General features: G+C 33.8%; 3 protein-coding genes and 2 long non-coding RNA genes across 6 annotated transcripts; 2 read left to right on the top strand and 3 right to left on the bottom strand.

Moving 5' to 3' along the window:
- The first annotated feature begins 2,696 nt into the window (after nt 1–2,696).
- Nucleotides 2,697–4,235, top strand: LOC18590389 (DUF868 family protein (DUF868)). 2 transcript variants are annotated; one of them, XM_018126658.2, is made up of 2 exons: nt 2,697–2,810; nt 3,144–4,235. In XM_018126658.2, exon 2 carries the CDS (start codon nt 3,276–3,278, stop codon nt 4,173–4,175), a length of 900 nt encoding a protein of 299 aa, XP_017982147.1. In that variant the 5' UTR covers nt 2,697–2,810; nt 3,144–3,275; the 3' UTR covers nt 4,176–4,235. The 2 variants fall into 2 exon arrangements, with proteins under 2 accessions (XP_017982147.1, XP_007015933.1); XM_007015871.3 differs by lacking the exon at nt 2,697–2,810 and adding an exon at nt 2,866–2,960.
- A 2,876-nt stretch (nt 4,236–7,111) lies between these two features.
- Nucleotides 7,112–8,205, bottom strand: LOC148761031 (uncharacterized). The gene is made up of 2 exons (XR_016028412.1): nt 8,087–8,205; nt 7,112–7,764 (listed from the first exon to the last, which is right to left on the bottom strand). It is a non-coding gene; the product is annotated as an uncharacterized LOC148761031 (long non-coding RNA).
- LOC148761030 (uncharacterized) lies at nt 7,687–9,164 on the top strand. The gene is made up of 3 exons (XR_016028411.1): nt 7,687–7,780; nt 7,892–8,301; nt 8,869–9,164. It is a non-coding gene; the product is annotated as an uncharacterized LOC148761030 (long non-coding RNA).
- A 1,108-nt stretch (nt 9,165–10,272) lies between these two features.
- On the bottom strand, nt 10,273–11,632 carry LOC18590387 (uncharacterized). The gene is made up of 2 exons (XM_007015869.3): nt 10,685–11,632; nt 10,273–10,587 (listed from the first exon to the last, which is right to left on the bottom strand). The coding sequence occupies exons 1-2, from the start codon at nt 11,400–11,402 to the stop codon at nt 10,487–10,489; spliced, it is 819 nt and encodes a 272-aa protein (XP_007015931.3). The 5' UTR covers nt 11,403–11,632; the 3' UTR covers nt 10,273–10,486.
- A 518-nt stretch (nt 11,633–12,150) lies between these two features.
- On the bottom strand, nt 12,151–13,449 carry LOC18590386 (Stress responsive A/B Barrel Domain-containing protein). The gene is made up of 2 exons (XM_018128278.2): nt 13,133–13,449; nt 12,151–12,594 (listed from the first exon to the last, which is right to left on the bottom strand). The coding sequence occupies exons 1-2, from the start codon at nt 13,249–13,251 to the stop codon at nt 12,396–12,398; spliced, it is 318 nt and encodes a 105-aa protein (XP_017983767.1). The 5' UTR covers nt 13,252–13,449; the 3' UTR covers nt 12,151–12,395.
- Between the last annotated feature and the right edge of the window lie 4,139 nt (nt 13,450–17,588).

Genomic DNA, 17,588 nt, shown 5'->3' with positions numbered 1-17,588 from the left:
AGGAACATTTCATTTTCTTTTGAAAGGTCTCTCTCTCTCTCTCTCTCTTCTTTTACTTTCTCTTCAATTATATTTTTGCAGTTTCCTTTTGTTTGAGCAAACTGCTGGCTCAGGCTGGGTCTTCAATGTTATGCTTTGCCTGCAAGTTGCAACCTGCCTGACAAACTACTGTTTCCCGAACAAGTATAGAGTCATAGGCTAAACCATGAGCGCTAGCCAAGTGGTGTAATTTCTTCTCGAGGTCGTGTTCTCTGGCTTTCCACCCAGTAATTATAAACCATGCATGCAAGTCTATTAGTACATTTCAGAAGCTAGCTCCAACCGGCATGTGCTCCAGCAATTTCTAGACCTTGACAACAGGCAAAGAAGGCCAATAATAAACATTTTCCTTGCAAGAAACATAACAAGAAAATAAACAAGAACACAACTCTCACAAGAATTTACAATATCTTAAACTAATAAAAAGTTGATTCAGTCTATTAATTTATTCATATAGTAAAATGTAAGTCCTTAATAAAAAGAGCGAAAAAACTTATATACATGTCTGTACATTAACTAGTTATTGGGCTTCAAGCTTCCTGGTGGGGTTGATAAGAATTTCTTGGTTTGATATAAGGCCAAAAGAGAAACAACTCCTTTTACGTACGATTCCATTCTCCTTTTTATTGCTTTGTTGCTCTCACGTTGTTTCCTTCGTGAACTAGGTACTTAACGGTTGCCTTTCTATGTAAAAATACAGCTTTAACTTAACCATTACTGTATATGTTAATGGGCAACAAGAAAAAAAAAAAAGAAAAAGAAAAGGAAAAAGGAAGAGAAAGCTTCTTGCTAGCAAGTAGCAACCAAGGGAAGAGTAAAGTTTTGCCTTGAACTAATCTCTAGGAGAACTGAAAAGTGATCATTGGCCGCCCATGCAGGGATCATTATTAGTTAATGATGACAGATTAATAACCCCAATTAATGACTATAAATGTTATGGAGATTATGAATTAGCAAGATTAAGGTAATTAATCATCTTTTTTTGGGAGTGTTCGTAAAGTGTTAAGTTGACTAGGATTTAGGTAAGAAAATTAATAATATAACAAGACAGCTTGGATGTCAGCTTCAATCGAAACCATGTGTTGATTTAGCAAATGTTATGAACAGGCATGCGCATATTTTCGATTTTTTTAATAAAAAATACGTGTATTTATTATAAAATTAAATATTTAAAGTACTGTATTCACATTTTAAGTAAAATTGTAGTTAGTATAGAATTATTATAGGATTAATAATTGTCATTACATAATGTCAAGATTTACCTATTTAATTATTTGAAATACCTAATAATATAGTATTAAATTTGATTTAAAATAAAAAAGCAATTGAGGAATTTACACAGTGCGATTTTGGTAATATTTTTAGGGGATAAGCATGCCCCAAAAATGGTCTTAATAGACAAATACCTAATTCCAATGAATTTGTCTCTATTGTGCAACTCCCTAATTAACTTTATTGAGTGCGAATGTCTTCTGTCCCCTTTCAGAGATTTATTGACTCAGTTTGGGTTTGATATAGATATGTATTTTCCAACAGTCAGATTCAAGAGGGCAAAAGTTAGGCCTTCAGCCTACCTTTGAATTGACGCATTTTCTCATTTACTTGGCCAAATGGGGGGGGAAGAGGGGGGGGGTGGGAGGGACTTGCCCCTTTCTTGGGGTCCATGTGACCTAAAAGTATCCCCCCACTCTCTCTCAGTCCTCAAATTTTCACCTACATAAAAATCAGAAGAAATAATAATACTCTTGTTGAATTGTTCTATTATGTATTGATGACAGATTCTTCCATGTAGATGCCCCTATTCTATTCTCATTCAAAGCTTTTCTTAATATGATTCATTAAGACCCCTAATGATAACATAACACCCACATGCATGTTCTAATTAACAGGCCTTGTCTCTGCCCCCCTTTTTTCTTTTGAACTTTTTAAAGCACTCAAATCATGGGTTCTTTATTTATATATATCTGCAAACCAACTTTAATCCATATCAACAAAGCTTCACCTTTACTCTTTATCTATCACCTCTGGAGGAATAATTCAGAGAGTTAAACAGTTTCTGAAGGGAATTATATTTTTGAAAACCCTTTTTTTTTTTAGGTGGGGGAGCTGGGGGTGAGGAGGAATCTTGACCATAAAGTTCAAGGGGGCTTGGCATTGATTTCAATGTTGCTTCTTAACTGTAACCATATGATATTTTTGTATTAAAGGATGGAGCAAGTAGACCAGCTCCAGCCCTAGTTTAAAAAAGTCACACACTACTTTATTGCTGGTTAAATATTTTAATCTAAATATCTCTATGGTCAATATATTCAATAATAAGAGGGATAAAAGGAAAGAATATATAAAACAGAAAATAGGAAAAAAAAAAAGAGTAAAGTTTTCTTGCTCACATTATGCCTTGCTTTTAATCATAGGTGTGTTGGAAGCAGCAGTTGGTGGTGGGTCTAGAGGCTAAATTTATTTTGTGGGGCCAAAATTCACCATCATAATCAACTCTCTGCCTACATTATTTTTAGTAAAAAAATCTACCTTCAAAATTTATCTCCCTCCCACTATTTTTAGTAAAAAAATCTACCTTCAAAACAAGAGTGATGAATAAACAAAGGGTTCTCTATTGAAAAGTTTTTCCATTAGTTTTTTTTTTTTTTTATTTTCACCTTTAATTACACCTTATAGTATGGTATTAATTAGCATTGATAATCACAAAAGCCAAGTTAAGGAATTAAATGCTTCCATGACTATGTCGCAACCAGTGCTGGTATCCAGACCAGGTCCAACTTCTTTTCTGCTTTTTTTTTTTTTTTTGAATTTTTAATATTTCTTGTGAACTGGCAAAAAGAGAGTAAAGAAAGAAAGCTTGAAGTTTTCTGCATCTAAGTATCTCTCCTGTTTCTTTCCTTACTTATAGCAGATTATATAAGGTGAGAGAAGGATTCATATTTAATAACATATGGGCCTGTCAGATAACCTGAATTTCCTTGCTGCTCCTGCCTTCCTGTTATTTCCATAACATAAATTTCTTCTTTAGAAAATTGAAAGCAGGGAGAGAGTTCAAAAGCTCCTATCTTGTCCAGTTCTTACATATTCAATTTTTTTTTTCTCAGGACAAGCCAGAAGAGAAGGACCCATCTCTCCAAACCTTTAGAGATCTCTCTCCCTCTCTCTCTCATACTCCTAAGAAGAAACCGAGTTGCAGTTTTCAATACTACCATCTTCAGTATTGTTGTTTAGCTACAATGAGAGACATTGTTTCTTGTTTTAGTGAAAACGCGGTAAATGTTTCTCAGTCTTCATGTTCTAGCTATTCTAGCCATGCTTGTATCCCTCCAAGCCTAGTGCCTTCAGTCCAGAATGCAGTCACAGGTATTTACAAAGTCATTCTTTCTACTGAGAAGCAGCTCTTGATCAAAGTCACTTGGTGCAAGAACCAAACTGGTCAAGGCCTAAGCATAAACTTTGGTGATGACCCGTCAACATGTTTCAAGCTCAACACGAATTTGAGGTTTTTCAGGAAGAAGAAAGGCAACAAAATGATTGAATCTGGTCATTCGAAGATCGAAGTGTTTTGGGATCTTTCTACTGCTAAGTATGACGCAGGACCTGAACCGGTAGATGGATTCTATGTCCTGGTCATGGTTGATTCAGAGATAGGCCTTATTCTAGGAGATATGGCTGAAGAAGCTGTGATCAGGAAGTTCAAGACTACCACCCCAGTTGCTAAAGTCTCACTCATTTGTCGGCAAGAACATTGTTCAGGCAATACACTTTATTCCACCAAGGCTCAGTTCTGTGATACAGGCATTGTACATGATGTTTTGATCAAATGTAGTGGAGAACATGAAGGCCTAAAGCATCCAGTTTTATCAGTTTGTATCGACAAGAAGACAGTGATTCGCGTAAAAAGGCTGCAGTGGAATTTTAGAGGAAACCAGACAATATTTGTTGATGGATTGCTAGTTGATCTGATGTGGGATGTGCATGACTGGTTCTTCAACCCTGCCACTGGTTCTGCTGTGTTCATGTTCAGGACAAGAAGCGGATTAGATAGCCGACTTTGGTTGGAGGAGAAATTGGTTCAGAAAGGTCAAGACAGAGTTGAATTCTCGTTGTTGATTTATGCCTGTAAGAGCACATAAAGAAACTGACTTTGTTCATGTTCGCTTATTTTCCTTTTAATTTTTCCAATTTTTTTCCCACTTTTTCCTCCTTCTTTCTTCCCACTTTCTATTTGAAAGGAATAGATACTTAATTCTTTGATCATATGAGAAAAGAAAATAACTTGAACTGCAGAATGTCTTAGTTTTTGAGTTGCAGAAATGTGAAATTGTTGATTAGTATAGGTATAACTAAAGGTTGGTTTGAATTTTGATCTGTTTCTCTCACTCTCATGTCATCTGCTTCCTCGAGACTCAGGATGGTAGTGCAAATTTGCCAGATTAATTACAGGAAACATAATCTTAAGAGTGATGTAAATGTAGGACATTGTTGTGAGGTTCAAATAATTGAAAAGGTAGTAAACGAAAAGACAGCCCGAACAAGCTTGTTCTGGATTTTGAAGGGTATCAATGAAGATTTGCTAAAAAGCATTTGGATATATTGAAAGATATCAAGGAAGATTGCTTTTGCCCTTAAAAGGACAAAATAAAGTTGGGAATCTCCTGATATTGATCAGTAACAATTTGACCATTAAATAATTCCATTTTTACATATTTGAATTTGGTTTTATAAGGTATAACTGTATAAAGTTTCTTGTTTACTAAGCATATAATAAGCACCATTACCCTTTTTCTTAACATAATGTATCATTTCTGCTTGCCCTTGTTTGTTTTCCAAAAGGCCAAAATTAGCAAAACAACTTCATCTTCTTGCAAAGCAATTGTTGACCACATTCTGTCTTCTTTCTTTCCATGTTAACTGTATTTTCGTTGTAAAATTGTTTTACAATAGAAAAAGCATGCTAGGCATGATTGAGCCATGAAAACGATTGTGAACATGCGCACGATGTGTTCCATCAAGCAATCAATCAAGCTTGAACAAGCTTTTAGCAAGCTTGGACTTGGCTTGTTTGATACCTTCTCTGTCTTAGGACCCCGTCAGCCCCTCTAGCAATGACCATGGTCCCCTTGGTCCTTTAGAATTAATATATGGTCCACAAGCAAGAAGCAAAACTTTCCCAAGGACACATGGATTCAGTTAACTGAGAGATTGGCACTATAAATTGTAGGCATTAAGTGCTCTTATACTCAGGCTTTTCATTGGACCATCAGAAGCTAAGGAAGTAAAAGGTATCCTTTGCTAAAGAGTAACATTAATTCTTTGGCTCCACCCCTTCTTTTGTACCTGTGAAATTTAAATGAAGACAACTAAGAAAATGCTAATAAATCCTTTGGCATTGTCTTTGCACAGCAGAAAAGGTTTAAAGATCTTGCAGAATGTGTGATGGTAAGAGTAGCAGTTGAATAGTTGTAGGTTCACCAGCCTTCTGTTGTTTCCATTTAATTTCATTTCCTAGTTTGCTTCAGCATTATCATCAATTACAAACTCATTGATTCTTAGCTTCATAAAACCATGTTCTTCAATGGAGACTAACAGGACAGATCTGCATGTGGACCATCTCAAAATAGATATTGGAATTTAAAGACAGTTCATAATTCTGGTATCTTTGGGGAGACATGCCAAGGGTGTATCTCTGGGGTCTAGTACTGACATTAATGTTCCGTATTAACTCGGAATTATACAGATAAAGGAAAAACATGGTAACTTATCTTTTGTTTGGACATTCATTAAATATGCTTAAAACTCTCAAAAGATTAAGTGCTGTCAAAGCAGACAACTTAAATTGCGGTGGCCAGCCCCATGATCAATGTTACAAGATAAAGACAAACTTGCTTTATGCTGCATAAAAGAGAATGTTGGGGGAGGTTTTTTTGCACCAGCCAAGCAACAAAATGGAAAAAGGGTGAAAAGATTTGTCGTCTATTGAGGCTGTGCTGAGTCTTGAGCCTCACAATTTCTCGTCATTGTTATGAATGGTTTCAAATTTTATTTGAAGCCCAAACTAGTGCTGTATGTGGGATTAGTTAGGAACCGGATCAACAAGAGGAGAATCTTTTATATATCAATCTTTGTTGTTGTAGTTGCAGTTGTTGAGAATAATTCCTTAGATTAAAGTCAATGAAATCATGCAACCCAATTAGGATGACCCAAATTTTCTTTCATTCTTATTCTACCATTCTTTTGACATCTAGAAATTCTCTGTAATCATGGATGGAGGAATTCCTACAAAGCAATGAACTTGGAACTTCTTCTGCCCTCCCCTTCATTTGAGCAAAGAGACTTGGTGTATTGGAGATCATGATGGGGTTTGATTTTCCACCACAAATTCTTTTTCCTTGACAGATTATTCCACCTATTCTTCACCAGTCTTGCAAATTTTTTCTGTTCCAGGACCACCAGATCATAATTCCTCTTGCATTTTCCTTGTGACCCTTTCTTTTCTTTTGAACAATCCATGAGAGCCTCAATACTCAATAGATAAAACCACACGAAAAGAAAACTCTTGCTTTCTGATGAAGGGAAGGTAGTATTAAATTACATTAAAACATCATTCAACTATCACCATGATTGGCCTTTTGTACCTTACCTCAGATCATGTAGTAAGAAGGTCCAAGTTAAACTTTCACCTGCTTGGAAAAAAACTTAGCTGCCATTGGTTCATTTTCTTCTATATCACTTTGACTTCCATCTTTCCCCCCAACATGTAATAAGAAGATTTTACCATTTAAATATAAAAAAAAATTACAAAAAAAAAAAAAAAAACCTGATCTATCCTCATCAAACAGTAACAACACTTTGGACACACCTACCATAGAATATGGTAATAATAAAATCACCATCATAATCATTGGGTGTTTTTTTCCTTTATAAAAAGAATATGAAATTTGGATTAACTTGATATATGTTTGAAAATGGTCTTGTGCAATCTTTGGGATTAAAATTAAAAAATGGTTCATGAATCCACCCCAGATGTTTTCTTCACTCCTATCACATCGGTTTGTTGTATCTCCAATACTTGGCCCAAGTAGTCCATTCTCCGTAGTGGAAGTTCACCAACTCTTACAAAATGGCATCCCAGTTGACAAGATCAAACTAATTAGCCCATTTACAAATTTGTCACAACTTTATTTTACATCAACAGTTGATGTAAACTTAAGAGTTGGTCAACCAGTCAGAAGTTATAATTCGTGGCTTCAGACACGCTAATCTTGACCTGCTTTTCCCTTGTCGTGGAAATTTTTTTCCCCTTGTAATGGAACTTATAACAAGTTAGGTTCAACTGATTGCCAGACACGTGCCTTCTACCCTAAATATTATAAACATAGAAATGCCAAGAGATGTATGTTTTGATTTTGGTGCATACATTTTCCTGGACGGTTTTCTGGGAAACCAAACAGGGCTGGACTCCAGTAGAAGCAGGCCCAAAACCGTAGATAGGGTGTAGATTAAAAAGTGTAGAAAGGCTGCCCAAGCCCATAGCATTGCGATTGCCAGGCGAGGCAGGAAACGTGGTTGCGCACGTGAGTAGCAACATCGTGACTCCAACAGTACTACTACAGTCAGTACCCAAAGTTCACGTCCCGCTCGTGCACTTTGCCTTGAAACCTTTAAATCTGTCTCTCTCTCTGCCCATCTTCTTTTCTTTCTGTCTCTTTGAATTTGCTTTACCTGTAAAAGTATCATTGTAAGATTTTGATTGTAAAATGTTTTTCTCTCACAATTTGTCTATGGTTTCTTTACTTAAAGTTGTAGTACTTCTTGTTTTTGTGTAACAAAATTAACTATGGTGGTGCAGGCCTCCAAGGGTTTAATTAAAGTCTTACATCACACTCAAATGGACTCCCTTTCAGTAGAAGGAAAAAAAATGAATAAAAGGAAGTTAAACAAGAGGAAGAACCAATCATGACTATCTCAGATTCTTCAACTTGTCCAATAGTTTAAAGGTTTTAAGATGAAACAGTTTCTGAGTTGCAGAGTTAAGAGGCTATACCTTAATGCAAAGAACAAACTTCTGGGGAAGAAGCCTCGGTTTCCGCTGTTGGCTTGGCTGGGCTTTTCATCAAAGACCACTCAAGGGTTAAGGCATGGTATTAGAGGAGGAGAGTTTAGAAAAAGCAAGGGATGCCCTTCTTGTCAAAGCAAATTCAAAAGCTACTTTGGGTGCCTAAGAGGGGAGTGTTGCCCCGAGACTGAGACAATGCTTCGGTGAGTCATCATCTGAAAAGTTTCTAGTTACTACTGTTGAGGAATACTTTTGATCAGTCATTGTTCCCTTTCTTATAATGCAGAGAATACGAGAAGAATATGATCTTTTTCAATCTGTTTTTTTCTTTCTTTTTGTTTGTTTATTTGTTTATTTTATTTTTAATCATTTTAAAATAAGCAACGGATAACCATTGGTGGCACGGTTTTGTTGTAATGGTGTCTCTTAAATACCGTTCATGAAATCATTTTTTGTTGGTGTTTGCAGGGTGTTCTTTAAAATTATAATGATTCCTGTTTCTGTCAATAGCCAAGTTTTATTCCAACTTTCTTAGTTCAATTTTTTTTTCTTCATATTGATACCAGTAAGCTTCTTACAGGTTGAGGATATTGCTTAATAAATAGATTGAGTGACCCATGGTGTGGGAATAGTTCTTGTGGATTCTTTGCTAGTTGGAAAGTGCCTTGCATAGCCTGTAAAGATGAATTTAACAACATATATTTCATCAGATAGCATCTCAGTATTCTAATGATCGTATGAGCTTGTTTGATTTTTAATTGTCTTGTCAGTTATCACCTGTGGGTCGTGGGATGAAAGCGAACTCAATAGCGTACCCTTCCTGTTTCATCATTCAGAACTTGAAGCTTTATGTAAAGGGAAATGGATGCCTCCTTCTCCACTCCATTTCTCCTGATGGCCTCATTTGCAACTCAAGGTTTGTATTCAAAGTTGCTGTGAGGCAGTTAAATATTCACCAGACACCAACAAAATGGTCACTATGTTTTCTTTTGGTTTTCTTCAATTATTTTCCCCTGAACATAATTTGATGGATCTTGATCACCGTATAATCTCAATGTAGTTTTCAGTATGCCAGCTCTGTTAATTATCTTTGTGTCGTTCTGAGAGTACAAGTTGATGCTGCTCATAGATGAAGTTGCTTTCTCTTGTTTATGGAATTCCTAGCTGCCTGTATTTACTTGCTTTGCTGCTGAGACACTTTGTATCTTCATCTGATGTTCTAAATGAAGTTTTAGCGATTGATCATGGGATATATGAATTAGTCCAAGCTGAATAGATGAAAGCTAAAACACTGCAGTTATGGTGTCATAAAAGTTGTGTGCTTAGAATAAAATGGTTTCTCTAGGTTTTGTTTTTCCTCTTGCCATGTATGCTGATCAGAGCTTTGATATTTAGGTGAGCTATTTGCCAGATTTTTCTTCTGCATCTAGATGTCAAATGCATATTGACATGTCAGAAGGTAATTTTCTGGTCCAAGCTATAGTTGATTGCTAAATAACTCTTAATATGTTATAAATAACCTGTAGAAACGATAACTTACATACACTGTAAATGAATATATAATAGTAGTAACTATTTCATAGTTGATTGCTAAAACCTCTTAATATGTTATAAATATCATGTAGAAATGATAACTGAAATACACTGTAAATAAATATATAATAGTAGTAACTATTTCTGGATAATCTAGCTTTTAATTGTTTTTAATCAACTTAAACCATAACACAGGGCTGTGACAAACTCAGTTTGAAGTAGATTCAGGACGGACACAGGACATTTACTTCCCTGCTAAGAAGCAATGTATAGCTGGCATTTAGCCATAAGGAAACAGATAGTGGTCTGTGTAAAGTGTGCCATTTCGATTTTGTTGATAATCATATTTTATATAGAAGAAGATGTCCTCTGTTGATAACTTTGTATGAAAGCTATTCAAGTCAACCGAGTACATCAATAATGGATGGTTTCTACATGATTAATATAGTCTTCATCGTTTTAATTATTTTTAAATGTAGAGGTCTAAACAATGGATGCAAAACGTTGTCCTGCATATTAGCTGCATAAATAATGTTATTTATATCACTAACTAGAGATCAAATGCTTATTGATTTTGGATAATTGATGATCATGTGTTTCTCACTATATCAACCATGGGATGATAAAGAGATAAGGCATGCTTTCATCATTAACCATTTCATGATTGATGCTTTCATAAATAGAAGGCTCAAACTAGGTGCATTTCCTCTCTGTGTGTGTGTAACTATGGATAAATGATAAAAAACATAAAGAGCAATCCAGTTGAAAACTAAGTGGAGATATAAATTTACATCCATGAGGAAGAAGAGCGAAAAAATACGTGTTTGTTCGCTCTTTTTGATGTTTCAAAATTGCTCATATTCTCCGGAAATTCATCTGAACAATGATGGAAAACAAGGGAAATAGGAAACTAATACCAGTGCTCAGCGATCTGGCTGCCGAAATGACCTTATCTTCTGCAAAAGTACCATTAAAGTAATCAAATATCATAAGATCGGAAATGCATTATAGATCAAATACAAAATGAAGAGATCAGGCAATAATGGTACTTACTGCACTCTTTTGCATGGCAGATGCACTTCAACCCAACACCACAATTGCCATTAGGCTTTTTACATTCATTACAGATATCTGGTACATGGTCAGGAATGTCGAAAGAAATCCTTGTCCCCAGCTCAACTCCTTCATAGTCTTCCTCACTTAAAGACCTTCTATATACCCTCCTGTAATCTGAGCAACTCAAATCATTTGGATGAAAATCAGTGTCAAGCTTTTCAACATCTTGAACAAGTAGACATGAATAGGGCACTTTAATTTCTGGTTCCTGGACTTCAAAAGCAGCTCCACATATGTGTAAGCGAGTGCAGTTGCGGATCAATGATGATTTGGGATGCCTTTTGTGTGAGCAGTTGAAGAGAAGAAGTGAGTTGGGGTGAGGAGGAGAAGGGAAACCAGCAGAGAGGAGTGCAGGGGATACATACTGCTGTGAAGAAGAACAAGAGGGGTGAGAGACTGTTAGTGTTTTACTAGTGTAATCAATAGAAGAGATAGGAAAAAGACCAATAGAAGTTCTAAAGTATAGCTTCTGAGATTTGCATTTGATCATACGGTTTAATGGGGATGAGATAGTGGAATTTTGACTCAGGAAAGGTGTTTGAAGCTCAATTTTCCCACAGTGGTTTGTGGGAGTGTGTTGGGCTGTGGAGGTGGTAAAGAAGAGCACGAAGGAAAGGAGAAAATGTAGAATGTTGAGTTTCTTGGATGTTTGCATTCTCTTCCCTTTTTCCTGTTGCTTGTTTGGCCCTTCAGACGATATGAACAAAATTGCAGAGAGGGTGCCTTTGATGATAAGGGAAGGTTAGAAGCTGTAAAACAAAGAATCTACTTTAGATCTGCTAAGGGAATGTTACTTTCTCCCCAGTCTTTTTGGTTGTTGGTGGCATCTTTGGAATAATATTGGAAGAAATGGCCTTATCTTTCATCTGTTATTTTATTTACTTTTGAAATTTAGCATCCTCACATGGACTGATCATCTTTTCCAGTGGAATATTTGCTTTCCTCTAAACATCCTTTACAAGATTCTGCCTTTTTCTCCCTTTACTAACACTCACAATTCTGAGTACTCTGTGATATTATGCTGATGGGTCGGTCTTTAGCCCACATGCTTGGTCACTTTCTTCATGTATCTTTATAGATCACCATGTTCATGGCCTTTAGTGCTAAGTACATGCATTTCTTCATAATTAATTTACTCAAATTTACATGTAAATTTATGACAATCAGAAGTAGCTATCTTGATGGAAATTGTCTATGACTTTTTTTGATACTCTTGGTGCCACTGTAGAATTATTATGGCAGACAGGATTGTTAAGATGGGACCATCATGATTAAGGCTAATTAACCTATTTGTAATTCATCGATGACATTGGGTTAGCAGGAACAGCGAAGTCAAAAAAGTAGTTTTGTCCTCTTTCAGTATTTTTTGGCGCGTATGGATTAGCAGTAAGGCTCAAAAAGAGTGCAGTGAAAAGGATTCTATGATTCCTCAGTTCAGCAATCAGCTACCGGTCCATTCATCAGCAAGCTAAATGTCTGTGATGCATATTAATAATACAAATTGAGATTGTTTGGAAATTGACAGAAATGGCAAGCCATAAAACAAAAGCAGATAAATGCAGATGCATTCATACAAGAGAGATAAGCATACAAATAGTCAAAATACTAATTTCCTGGGTAGCTTTTTATTGCTGAAAGATTTTCAGGATCATGCTGGAGCCTTGGCAAGAACAGATGGAAAATCAAGCAGCACAATCTTCTCGATGGCTGTTGAAAATGTAGCAGAGAATTCAACGTGGCTGGGATGGCTGACAAATGCAGTGTAGTCTTCTTTCTTGTCGAATGTCATCACGAAGGCATGGGTAAAGCCTTGTCTAAGCATCTCTTGACCCTCGATGTCTTGACCCCTGTTAGAACAGATTCAGTTGATCATGAAAACAAGCGCTTCTAGACATGTCTATTGATGTTGCCCAATAGAATGATTCAGTTTTTGCTTAAATGCTACAAAAGTCCTAACCAAATTCTAATGGAGAAAAACACTTTCGAAGGGAAAAAGTGGCATCATGAACATGCAGGCTAACCTATTGTCAAACCTAGGAAGTAAGAACACATGAGCTTTCGTTTAGGAGCCATAAAGTCCAAGTTTTTAGCTGTTTCCCACTTTCTTTAGCCTCTTGCTTTTGTCCATAAGATGTGCAATTTTTCAAAAAACGGAACAATGTTTATACTATTCACATGAAGAGCTAATATGATGATATCACTTAAACCAAGTAATTTGCAAATACAATCAACATAACAATGATTTATTTACTTCGTTTTCTTCTTTCTTTAAAGACTTTCTTCCCACCAAGTGAGTGAAAGGGTATAAAGAACATGCAGCTGATCTTAATGACCATAACCAAAGGTTTTTAAAGAAGGAAAAGGCTGTGAAGACAAAAAGCTCACCATTCAAAGGACTTGACAGCATCGACCTCTGAAACCAGCTTTTCCATTCCTTTCACAATCTCCTCCACCGCCACATTTTCCTTAAACTTGACAACCACAAGATGCTTGAACCCTTCCATTGATTCTCCACTCTGCACACACCCTTTTGAAGTTTGAGGTTTGAACCTCACACACAAACCTCAAACAAATTTATACACGCAACAAAATTATTAGTGTCAACTTCCACAGTCCCATCTGTCCACTGTGGCAAACGCACCACGACCCCAATTCACCGTTTGTAGTACCAACCATGACCCAAGGGGGCAAAGTCTTCAGTCTCTCCTTTGTTGGACAGTATCTGCATCTCAATATATGGAAAGGTACAGAATTGCATGGGGGGTGAGACCCACCAGTCAGCCATTTCTTTGCTCCACCGCACAGTAAGATTGTCCTCAGCCATTGTCGTATACCTTTGCTTTTGCACATGAAATGGGGTCATGTAGTTCCATTTTTCCTGATATTTGAGATCTTGTGCCACCTGATTTTCCCAGGCATTATTATTACATGACACCAACCTCTTTTCTCTTTTAATTTTTACTTTTATTACCAAGAATTATTAGATTGAGTGGTTACTTTTTTGGTCATATCAGCAACAGATAGATCAGTGATGCCCCTTCATTTATTGACAACAGATTTACTTAGGTGTGAACAAATATATTCTTAGACTATATCATATAATTAGTATTAGTAATTTAAACATATTGTCTAAGTGATGTTCCAATAACCCTTCTTTTTTTGTATGGGGATTTGGGGAGTGCTATTGATGGAACTCTTTTGTTTCCTTTTTTTTATCTCCGAATTCTAGAACACTATGTTTATTGCTGGACTTTTCTCCTTGTCCTTCCCATGTGCTTCCAAGGTTCAAATTATTTAGACCTTAGTTCATGGATGACATTTCACCATACTTATCTTTAAGGAATCTTTAATATGGTACTTTTTCTCAAAGAGTATGAAGCACCATGAAAGAAAAGAAAAGTTGGGTCATATCTGCTATCAAATAGATTTATGATTAAGAGCATATTTGATTTGATTTTTTTTTAGAATTTCTTACAAAAAATAATAATTTTTAAAATTAAACTAAAGCTATTTGATAAATTTATTTTTTATAAACTCTTTTTTATAGATAAGCTATTTGGTAAAACAATTTATATAAACTTTAATTTTGATTAAAATTACTATAAAGGATATTTAATAAATCGAGAAAAAAAATTGAATCAAATAAAAAAAAAGATGAGTGTGAAAAAAATATAATTTTTCCATAATATTATGAATTGCTGAAAGATAAAAAAGAATATAAAAAATATTTGTTGTTACTTCTTAAAGATTAGCTTGAAATTTATGACCTTTGGAACTGAACAAAATTGATGTTAACCCAAGATAGTATTAATAATGGATTCAATTGGGTCAAAAAAATCACGTTTAGCCATTGATTTAGCAACCCATTTTCCTATTGAAATGATGTCCTTATCAACAAAAGGTATTTACTTTGTTAAGAAGTGCCACATCACCTGTTGGATATTGTTAGCTCAAATGAAGTTTATTTTAATTTTCTTGTAGAGTAACCTATGATTATACCTAATTTTTTTTAAATTTAGTAGAGCATAAATATTGACTTTTCAATTTTCATCTAATTTATCTCAATAACCATTGACATATTTGACTAATTATTTCAATAATAATAAAAAAATATTATATACATCATAAAGAAGTTAAAAACAAATAAATATCACATAATTATTATATCAAATAATAAATTAAGAAATATCAAACAATAAAGAGAGTTTTCAAAGTAAAAAAAAAAACAACAAAAAATAAAAAAAATTATATCTGAATGCAGTTTTTAATTTTGAGTTTTTTTTTTCTTTTAATTTTGGTTAGAACAAAGAAAAAACCCTAGAAGGATGATTACAGAAAGGGGAGAGAAAAGAGAGATCGATAGGGACAGAGGGAAAAGATATTTTTGAGAGAGGATCTTTTTTTAAAACTATTTTCTTAAAAATTTTGTTTTCAAAATTTTTTTAAAAACGTCTCACAAAATACTTTTTAGCTCAATTTTTATTTAAAAAAAAAAATAAATTAAAACAAGTTAAGTCAAACAGCCACTAAGGATACCTTTTCCTCATTGAAATGTATGCATGGTTATCATTTGGCCAACTTGCACTAGGGGTTAAATATACTTTTACATAACGTATTCTCAAATAGCTTTTTGCAAATATTTCATTAGTCAATACAAAAGATTTGTTTAGATTTCTGTTAAAGCAATACAAGAAATTAAATGACAAATTTTGTCCCAAATTGTCAAAGCTTTAGTATTTTTTGAACATCATAATTGGTCATGATATAATTTTCATGATTATATTCTAAAACCCACTGTGCTTGATAAGAAAAATGTGGCTCGGCCTTGTGCTAATTATTGGCGGTAAATACATTTCCAAGTGATTTGATCCTTAGTCAACACTAGTTACCCAAGTTGGAACTTGGAAAGCAGTAGATAAAAAAGGGGACACTGGTGTATGTACTTCTTCGGCCCAGTCAAAATATTGATGATATAATATTGCACATAAGACCTTATGATTTCCAGGTCTGAAGATCAAATCCATAGAGTATGTGTGGATTAATTTCTTCAACTTTATACTAATTTCTTGTTATAGGATCAAAATATTATTGATGATATAATATTTTGAACTTCTAAAATTAATTTTTTTTTTTTAAAAAAATGAGTAAAATCAAAAGGGAAGGTATATGGCAATTGATTAGTCCTATGGACCTAACAATTATCTTTCTCAATCATTGATGCCTGAATACCAAGTCAAAAATCCCATAATCAACAACCTTACACATTGATCATCTACTATGGCATAATCGATTAATCATGAAGAAAGGCTTAATTTGCATTTGGTTGCAACACTTTTCATGGTAAGAACAAGCTTTATCATCACCAATTAATAACATAGGCAACAATAATAAATTGAGAACATGGTTGATGGTTTGTTCTTTAAGTCTAATAGGAGAGAAACTCTCCTCTTCAATATTTAACTTATAAAATCTTATGAAATTAGCAAGATTCAATCTTATAACTACTGCTAATTTAATTTTTAGTAGAACTATAAAAATTTTACTGCACCTTTGGTATATTTGCACCAATGTGTATATTACCCTTTCCCCTCATGCCTCACCGACATAAGGGGCACCCTGCCCTCGTGCAAGGAATAACAATTTTAGTGCATGTCTTATCTAGCAGTGTGCCCCTAAAAACCATAATTACAACAAGCCTGGTACAGTCAAATTCAAACGGCTCCATCACCACCATTCTGCAGCTTTTTGCTGCACCCATCTGAGGTTTGAAAGGGATAGTAGGTTAGCGACAAGGGTGAAGACAATGGGTGAACAAGGCCAGTCCTGTAACCTACCATGCCCAAGTTTTGATGAGTGTATCTTTCTTCAACTTCCAGGAACAATTTACTTACTCCAATGATTTACCTGAGGCGAGTCCAGATTTGGTTTCCCCATGGTAAGAGAATAGCACCGCTCACACATCTTACAGTAGTAATATATTGTTTTTTTTAAGAGGTTTTGGAGAGATTTAGAGAGTAAACAGGTGGAAGTTAATCAAATTTGTTTGTTGGTTTCTTATTTGAGAAAGAAGTAATAATAAATGTCATTAATAGCACGTTTAGTTAATAGAATAAATAGGAATAGAATAGTTATAATGTGGAAATAGAATGAAATGAAAATAAAATAAAATAATTATTACGTAATTTGATATGATAAATGAAATAGGAAATAAATAATTATTATAACTTATTACAGTTATTATAGTGTTTGGTTGGTAATAATAACTTTGGAATAAGAAAAGAGTAAAAACTAAAAAGATAAAAATACTCTTTATTATATATATGATTATTTTATTTTATTTTTTAAAATATTAATATTTTATTTATAATTTAATCATTAACATTATAAAAGACTAATATTTTATTTATAATTTAAATGTTATTATGATTATTTATTTTTATTTAATTTTATCTTTTAAATATTAGTAATTTATATTTTTATTTAAAATATTAATAATTGATTATTTAAATATTAATATTTTATTTATAATTTAATCATTAGCATTATAAAATAATAATATTTTATTTATAATTTAATCATTAGCATTATAAAATAATAATATTTTATTTATAATTTAAATGTTATTATGATTATTTGTTTTTATTTTACTTTTTAAAATATTAATAATTTATAAATGATTTAAAATATTAATAATTGGTCATTTAAATATTAATATTTTATTTATAATTTAAATATTATTATGATTAAAATATTAATACTTTTAATTAATTATTAAATTTAAAATATTAATACTTTTAATTAATTTTTAAATTTAAAATATTTTATATTATATAATTAATAA

This window comes from Theobroma cacao, chromosome 9 (assembly GCF_053813885.1).
Source record: "Theobroma cacao isolate CCN51 chromosome 9, ASM5381388v1, whole genome shotgun sequence".
In the NCBI taxonomy this organism is placed as follows: Eukaryota; Viridiplantae; Streptophyta; class Magnoliopsida; order Malvales; family Malvaceae; genus Theobroma; species Theobroma cacao.
Note: the sequence above shows the minus strand (reverse complement) of the source record. Positions and strands in the feature narration are given on the sequence as shown.